The 8,921-nt window shown below is 36.7% G+C and overlaps 1 protein-coding gene across 1 annotated transcript in view; it reads right to left on the bottom strand.

Annotated features, from left to right (window-relative positions):
* Window positions 1–2,075: 2,075 nt before the first annotated feature.
* jam3b (junctional adhesion molecule 3b) overlaps window positions 2,076–8,921 on the bottom strand; it is a 54,752-nt gene continuing 47,906 nt past the window's right edge. Inside the window, exons 5-9 of the mRNA XM_052104898.1 lie at window positions 8,657–8,859; window positions 5,056–5,155; window positions 4,833–4,962; window positions 4,480–4,534; window positions 2,076–4,348 (exon numbers count right to left, since the gene is read on the bottom strand). Of these exons, the coding sequence (XP_051960858.1) occupies window positions 4,313–4,348; window positions 4,480–4,534; window positions 4,833–4,962; window positions 5,056–5,155; window positions 8,657–8,859 (524 nt within the window). The 3' untranslated portion in view covers window positions 2,076–4,312. The remainder of the gene's footprint in view (window positions 4,349–4,479; window positions 4,535–4,832; window positions 4,963–5,055; window positions 5,156–8,656; window positions 8,860–8,921) is intronic.

Raw genomic sequence — 8,921 nt, 5'->3', positions numbered from 1 at the left:
GTGTCTCGTTCAGGAGCACTGTTTTTTTTTTTTTAGATGATGTGTCTAATTAAAAAGAACTTCAAAAAAGCATAGAGATACCTGCTTTCTGTTAAACTGTATTTGTTGCACTGTGTCTAGCCTTTTTTATTGCACGAATGAGATCGATCTGAAGTCATCGTATTAGAGTGAAGATAATTTTTTTTTTTATTGAAATCAGATTCTTTTCTGAATCTGTATGTAATCTGTATGTCTTTTCTTGTGTATGTATACGCATTTAAAAAATGTACGATTGGATGGTTATTTCCTTTTAAATCCGCCTGTAAATGGCAAAGTTTAATATCCTGTTTAAGCGCAGCAGTTGATTGACAGGTGAGGGGCGGTGCTTCACTGCTGCTGGAACACATGAAGGACAGATTAGCGTTTACACGTCAAATGTGATGTGGACACATGCGTTCCCTATCAGTCACTCACTCGGAAGTTGTGTTGATGTAGTGACACTAGGGGTCGCTTTTGGGAACCCCAAATACCTCTGATCTTTGAGAAAAGACCAATGGGAATTGCAGAGTGGAATTTGCATGCCACTCCCCCAGACAAACGGGTATAAAAGGAGCTGGCTCGCAACCTCTCATTCAGATTTTCTCTTCATTTTCTCCATTCACCTCACTAAGAAGCATTTGATGTTGAATATACGGCACATTTCAGCGGCTTTCTCTCCCTCTGTGCGATTGATGACAGCTAAAAGAGTATATATTCTGGCAAATAAAAGAGTATATTTCCTCTAAAAGACCGCGCACTGATGGATAGCATCTTTTTAAAAGTAAATGTTTGTAATTCCTGGTTGCGGTCACTATCTCTCTGCTTCTGACGGCCACGATCGCTTCCTCACGTGCCTGGGCCTTAATCACGTTGAGGCAGCGTTCGTGGATGGTTCATTTTCTCATTGCGAGAACATGAGCATGGCAAAGTTGCAGTCGTAGCTTTTCTTCTTCTGGGGGAAAGCCACACCAGCTGCATCTCTTTTGACGGGATGGAGTTAGACTCAGTCTCCATGATAGTGTGCCTCACAAGGTAAACTGGTCCAATACACAAAACATTAACTACACACTGTTTCAAAAGTACAGCTGCAATGCTCAAACATAATACGTGTTGACATGACTCTAGTGTGATAAAATCTCTTACCTTGTCTGTAACGTTATCCAGTATTTCAAATATGACGTCTTGATGATGGAGGGCCGGTAAACCCTTTAGGCCTAAATTCCATTAACTTTCGCACAATGTAAAGAATAAAGAAAAGAAGAGAGTTGACATGACTTTGAGATTTCGGTTTTCATACTTGTCTTCTGTTTTTGAACAATCTGTCATTTGATCCTTTCCATGATTAGATGTATGGAGAGGACCTGATAGAATATATTTGCCTCTTAGCTTCTTCATGTTTAGAGCATGAGCTGCCGAACTTCAGCCAACAATCGTGCTTGCTCCTGTCCGGTTATTGACTTTGGTCCATTTTGAAGAGTGATTCCAATCTGACCTCGTGTTCTGTGTAAAGGTACACTCACATCTGGGCCACCGCTGTCACGTCCACATGCGATATTAAATTCTCTGTTGTATTGTCTCACCACGGAGCCCTTCTCATATCCTTTCCATGAGTGCAGTTGTTGAACTTGCGCCGGCCAGGAAACGCTTTCACGTCAGCTTGTGATTTTGAATTCTCCACTGTAATGCGAGCTAATGCACAAGGCAGCGTAGTGATTGGACGGAAGCATTCCATCTCATGAATAATGTGGAGCAACGCTCAGAATCGAATGATGACTCTACTACCAACAACCAATAGCTAGCTTATATTTTTTTATGTTCCTCATGTTTCATTTTTAAATCGGAAGAACGAAATGACAAAAAACAAAACAAAAACACTTTACAATAAACACAGTAAGTGCTATAGCCTAACTGTTTTTAATGATGTGCAACAAGAACATATCTGTTAACATTGGTAAAAATGTGTTTTGGGGCATTATGGCCCTTTTTTTAAACACAATTGATTTATTTAAGATTTAATTAATTAATTAATTTTAAAATGAAGAGAAAACATTGAATTAAAGAAGTGAGCTTTATTAATCACAAACATACTATTCAAGAATTCACACAGGGTTTGTACATGTCCCAAACTAATGGGACATAACATGAATTCAGTAAATGAAATATGATTCATTTAAAATTCCAGCTGTTTCCAAAACAACCACAAAATCTCCCCCCCAAAAAACTAAAATGAGTGAAAAATATGTCATCTCAGCCTCCAAAAAATCTTGCCCAAGAGTTACAAACAAATAAAAAAAGAAAGAGAACTGGGAGCAGAATAATACTGGAAAAATGCTCTTTTGGCAGTCAGTATTTGGTACAGTTCTCTATTTTTTTTTTTTAAACACAAAGTACTTCATTTTCTGTTCCCCTCACAGTACTTCAGTGACAAATGCAGGGATATGAAACTTAATTGGGCTGTGACTCATATAATGTAGTACTTTGCTTCCTAAGTTTAAATCTAAAATCAATTAAACAAACCTTTGTCTCCAAGAATATCTGTTAAATTAATGCTTTTGGTCTGTCCCCCTGAAACATTATTTCACTCTACATTTAGGCACTAATACATTATAGAATGTCTACGGCAATGAAAAAGAAAATCCCCAAATCAATGCACAACATTAGGTGTATTTACAACAAAAGCTAAAGTAAAAAAAAAACAACAACTTTCAAACAACGGATGACTGCAGAACGTTATCATTCCTCTCAAACACCTGTTCTTTTTCAAATACTGACGTAAGAGTGATGAAAATTAATTAGAAAAATTGTTCTGTGTAGATTCCAATGAACTGCTACAGCAGTTATTGACTATAAACTGCATTATTGTCAGTGCAATATTACTGTTGTACAACTACACTAGAAGGCACTTAAGAGGAATGATGTATGGTTCTTATTCAAAAGTTTGCTGAAGTTTTCTGAGCCCATAGCAGGTTTAAGGAAATAGTCTCATAAAATATTAACAAAAGCATTCAGTTCATTCATTTTAGCTATGATTGTACTCTTAACACCTTTTATGTAGGTTAAAGTATGTATGCATTTTCAGTTTTTTCACGATCACTGCTATACAAGAAAATGTAGCTTTACATGAAAGGAAAACAATTTGGGTCCAGTCTTTCAAATGTATTTGACAAGGCAGATACCCTCTCTACCGTGACAAGACTTCTCAATTTCATATTTAATTCCATGGCAAGAGTGTCATATTTGTCTCATTCATAAGGTTTAACTCTTGGTTAAACTGATAACATCTTAAGCACAGTGTAGCTCACAGTGGATCTATATACAACCAGTACAGTTGGACAACATACAAACCCTGTTATACTAAAAATTAACATGGCGAGTGTTTCTCACTCAAATAAGAAAAGGAAGAGATGTAGAGAAAGAAAAAAAAAAAAAAAATGAACAACCTAGACTGTATATTCACTATATACAAGATAAACAGCTAGCATAGAAGGACACTTAAAATCAAGGATATGCAGCACTGGTCTTTTAAAGTATTCTCCAGCTTTTGCTGGTGATTTTCCAAAGATACTCACTGTCTAAGACTATCTACAAACATGAACATGGAACGTCCTTAAACTATTAACATTTAAATCCCAGCAGTATAGTAAGTACATAAGACCTTTGATTGAAGCCGGTGCAGCTGGATATGCTGTTGAAAGTATATGAAATCTCAATGGAAAACAAAACATTCACACGATTGAGTGCTCTGTTACATTAATTTGAAAATCGAATTACTAAAACTCAGGATGCAAAGTGGTGGATATGGTTATTCATTTCTCTCACAACCAAATTAGTCTAAAAATGTACTGGCTTCCAGGTTAGTATTTTACAAATATTTAAAAAAGTAAACATCTTCTATAGGCATTTTAAAATATATTCCATCAAAAATAGTCTGACAAATTTAGCTAGTAAAAAACTAATGTTTTAGAAATTACAGAGTTCTAACAATATTGACAGAGTTGTAACAAATGCTACAGCTAGCAAAGCAAACTGGTTTTACCCATTCATAAAAAGGGGCTGAAAAAGTAGAATTAAAGAAACAAGAAGCATCTAGTGTCTTTAAACAGTGATCAGACATTTGTGATTATTTGTCACCTTTGGCAAATACAAATTGTGTCGTTGCAGTCGTACCATGGAGCAAGGCACGTGCTGTGGTAGCGCCAACATTTATGTCGTCAGTTTGGGGATTTGTGTCTGTGAGGTATGGCGCCAATAACCTTCAGTTTAATTCTGTATCCTCCATCATTTTACCCTCCTCTCAGATGACAAACGAGGATTTGTGTCGGAAATCCCCCTGAAAGAGAGAAGATTGAGTAAAGAAGGCTAGAATAATGCCCCATCTTAAACTTGTAGACATTCCAGGATTTATCTTAATTCCTTGGAAGTCTTAATAATAAAAAAATAATCCCTTTTATTTTCTCCTACCTCATCCTCTGTTCTGACATAGTCCACTCCATCTCCTTTTGCTGGAGCTTTGTAACTGTTGGAAAAAATTGTACTTGAGCTCAAAAATATATGCATAGTTGAAGGACAGATGATAATTACATTTGAATAACATCTTAAGCTGACAGACATTACTGTATCATTTAAGTTATCGTTTATTCATATTTAGCATAAGTCTCAATGTAATTCCGACATGTGAACAATTTAAACTTGATTTTGAGACTGAACTGACATTATTTCAAAAGAGTGCTCCTTTGGCAACAAACTGTAAATAACGGGTGCAAAATGGTGAGTCAAATCAGCTTGGGGACAGAATGTCTCATTCGCTTACTTACTTGTTTCCTGTCTGCTTTTGGCTGGTGAAGTAGCCTCGTTTATAGGCACAGAAGATGCCCAGTGTTATACACAAAAGTACCACCACCACAACCAGTACACCCAAGATGATTCCAGCAATGTTGATGTCATCTAGAAAAAAGGCAAAACCACGAGATCATGACAAATGATTTAGGGATTTCCTGTAACATTTTCATATGCGAAAAGATGAGAAAAAATCCTTACAAACTTCCATCATCTGTGGTCCACATTCTGAGAAGCCAGCCTCATTTCTTGCCCTGCAGTAGTACTCTCCAGCGTCCTCCTTCCTGACAGCACTGAATTTCTGAAGACCATAAATTACAGTGATCTCAGCTGCTGACTCTTTGGCACAAGATCTACATGTGTTTCTAGGCAGGTAAATTAAACCTGGAAGCAGTTATATGATTGTAGTGCTTATGCTTTATAAAAGTGATCTGGTGGTGCCACACATGCCAGTGTTTCCCTCAGGATTTTATGAGACTGTGGTAGGTGGGGACACTCCTGTAGAAAATGTTGTACATTTTAAAAGTTAAATGCATCAATCTAGTGCATTTTGAGAGCAAAATTAAGAGGCTAGACCTACAAAGAACTTTTTGCTCTAGTAAAATTTTTTGCACATAAGTAGTAATTTAATCATAAACGCATTGTTTGTATAGATATGAATGGTGATGACACGGCAAAAAAGTCACACCTGCAAAGCATGGTAAATGAGAAAGCGTTTAACCCTCTGGGGTCGATGGACACGCCGGCGCGTCCTGCTGGATATTTTCGTAATTACAGCGGAAACAACTTCAAATACGCCGTCATTTTTGGGTATACAGATAAGTGTAAGACATCATTAGAGACTATAAAGGGTCTACTTTTATTTGTGTACACTCACAATAACAGCAAAACCTTGTGCTTTTGTAAAATAAAGAAAATAAAAAGGGTGAGCTTTCAGCAGTCTCTGTGTTCACAAGCATATTTCAGAAACACGTCACAAAAATGAACTGAAACTCCGTGAATACTTTTCACACAAACATGAAACATATGTCTAAAGAAAGCTTAAAATTTCTACTTTTAAATAAAACAATTCCAATTTAAAACAAATATTCTCCTGCACTGTAATCTATATGAAACAAAGCGATGTACATTTTCTTCTGGCTCAACTCATTATCTCTAATGTGATCACACCCACCAGCAGAGCGAGCCATTCATAGGCTAATGTGCGATCAAGGGAAATGTGCACGCCCCCGACGGTGAGGTTTAATGTAAACACAACACAGCTCAACTTTTCTGCGTGTTTGTAACGATACACAGGCGATCAAACTCCTGGACATTAAGGAAGAGTTAACATTTTCCTCAGAAGAAGAGCAGGACTCCGATGAACGTTTGTATTTTGAAGAGAGACTTGATCCAGCCGAGGATACCATTTCAAACGAGTAAGTCGTTTAGTTTTCATTAGCTGACATGCTATTTTATATAAACATGTACATATTTTACTAGTAGGACTGTTTCCAGACTTGCCAGCCAGGATTCAGAGTATTTAAATTTTAAATATGTCCTAATAAGCAAGTTTTAGTTACATTTAAATGCTGTTTCGGCTAAAGCAGATATTTAAATTGTATACTGTATGATATAAATATGATATGTAATATGATATAAAATAATATGAATGTTTAGATTATATTTTATCTAGTGTTTATGCTGCCTCATTATCATCAACAAAGCTTGTGCTTACAAATATGTGTTCAGGTTAAATGAGTAAAATACACTTTAAATATGCCCATATTAGAAAATAACCATCTTATAATGATTTCTGAAGTATCATGTGACACCAAAGACTGCAGTAATGATGCTGAAAATTCAGCTTTGATCACAAATTGCATTTACAATACATTCAAATAGAAAACTGTTATTTTAAATTGTAAAAAGAGTTCACACAATGTTTTTACTGTAAAAACTGTTTTACTTTTACTGTATCAAATAAATGCAGCCTTGGTGAGCAGAAGAGACTTCTTTTAAACGGTAGTGTAGGTATAAAATTAAGTAAAGTCTTTATGTAAAGAAAATGTATAGTCAGATTACTTCTTTTAACTTACAACTTGATTTTGATCATTAAGTCTCCTCACATTTATTCTCTCTGTCACATTCCTCATTGATAGGCCCAGGGGAGAGGTATTTTGTGTCCTCAGGTGTAAATCACCTCAATATTCATGATAGTTCATGCCTCCTCGCATATGACCTTTCAACACTAAAACTGTCTTACAAAAGTTCAATTACTACATTGTTTTGTATGAATGAGTGATCAGGATGGTTTTCACATCATTTTGTAGCAAAAACTCTATGCTACAAGATCAAAAGTCTTGTGGACAAATATTTTTTATGTGTTATATAGCCTTATTTCAATGACTTAAAAATTTTGTTTTTTCAAAAACCATGCATAAATGTTATTTTCTCAAAAATACAAACCTGTACACACATGTTGCTCACATATTATTGTAGCCCAGTTTGTGCTGAATACAGTGTTATCAGACTTTAGCCATTAATATGTTTTTAAGCAACTGAAAAAAGCACAAATGTCAAGGCATGTCAAAACTTCTCCAGGGCTCAAAACACCCTCAGACCCCAGAGTGTTAATGCAGTTCACAAATGGGCAAAACACAAAATAGACTAGAGCAGGGGTCGGAATCCTATGGCATGTGTGCCAGCATTGTCACATGGAGAGGTAATCACTGGCACGCCAGCAACGGTGAGAGAGGAGAAGACTATTTTTGGGGGTATCGTCGGCACAGCTATTGACCAGGAAAAAATAAAATGGCACTCCATGTCAAAAAGGTTGCTCATTCATTGGTCATTCACTTGTCCAAGTAAAAAAAGTTATTTTTTTTTTTATTTAAGTTACTTGCTTAAACTTGAGGAGGCTATTGTCATATGATAAAGTTTTTATTTGATGTATGGTAGTAGAATAAAGAAAAGCCTCCATCACCACCATTAACAGCAGGGAGGCTCATAGTTCTATGGAATGATATCTACTTTATGTTATTGCAGAAAGATCTACCATGTACAATGTAGGCTCTCCATTATCAAAATACCAAAAGTTCAGTAGTCAGTAGTAAAATTTGATAGATTAAATATAATAGAACGTTTTTATAGAACAATGTTTTTAACAGCAGTTTTGAGTATTTAAGTAAACATTAAGAATGAAATGCAACATAAAACTACTACTGGTCTTTACTGTATGATTATAATACATTAATACTTTTAAAGCTACTAAAGTTACGTAGTCCAGAGCAGTGTGTTCTCTTGTTTTCTTGTTATGGTTGTTTGATTATTATAATGACACACTACACTAGACGGCAGCAAGTCTATTAGCTAACATTTATACTGACTTACTGGGAGTGATAGGTGCTTTTCCAAAGCAATGGTGCAAAACACAAATTTAGAGATCTTTTATGTTATGAGAAGTATAAAAATATTTTCGGTTCACGGCACTGTACGGTGTAAAAGGCTAGGCTATGCAATGGCAAGTCTTAAAGGACACATATTAAGTCAGTCAGCCCTTTAGAAATAGTCTCTTTAGGGAGAAGAGACTATACCAAAGTGACATGCCAGCAGGTCAAACTTTAAAAAGTTGTGTGAAGGTTGACGAGGGCACTGAGTACAAATGGCGGAGAATGGCACTCTGGAATGTGCAAATGAGGGCAGCAGATTCCCCTCATGACTGAGCCAATCGCACATCAACTGGCTCCCTAAAATATCCCTACGCCTACCCCATCGCCGTGCCCCCACACCTCTTATTCTGCATCCGTACATCCCCACTCACCAGTGTGCCCATTTCTCCATTCAGGGTGTAACTGGAGTTGAAGAACTTAGGGCTACTCTTGGGGTCTTCTGGGATTTCCTCCTTGTTGCGGAACCACTGGTACTGAGACTTGGGATAGCCCTCATCCTCCACACAATGCAGCTCTGCTGATTTGCGTACTGGGACTGAGTTGGGTACGGAGCATCTGGGCACTACGGGCTTCACTACATGTCACACAAGAGAACTCATCTTAACATGCTTACACAGACATAGAGATTTTCCACAA

This window comes from Xyrauchen texanus, chromosome 34, assembly GCF_025860055.1.
Source record: "Xyrauchen texanus isolate HMW12.3.18 chromosome 34, RBS_HiC_50CHRs, whole genome shotgun sequence".
Classification (NCBI taxonomy): Eukaryota; Metazoa; Chordata; class Actinopteri; order Cypriniformes; family Catostomidae; genus Xyrauchen; species Xyrauchen texanus.
The sequence above is the reverse complement of the archived record's forward strand: the minus strand, read 5'-3'. Positions and strand labels throughout refer to the sequence as shown.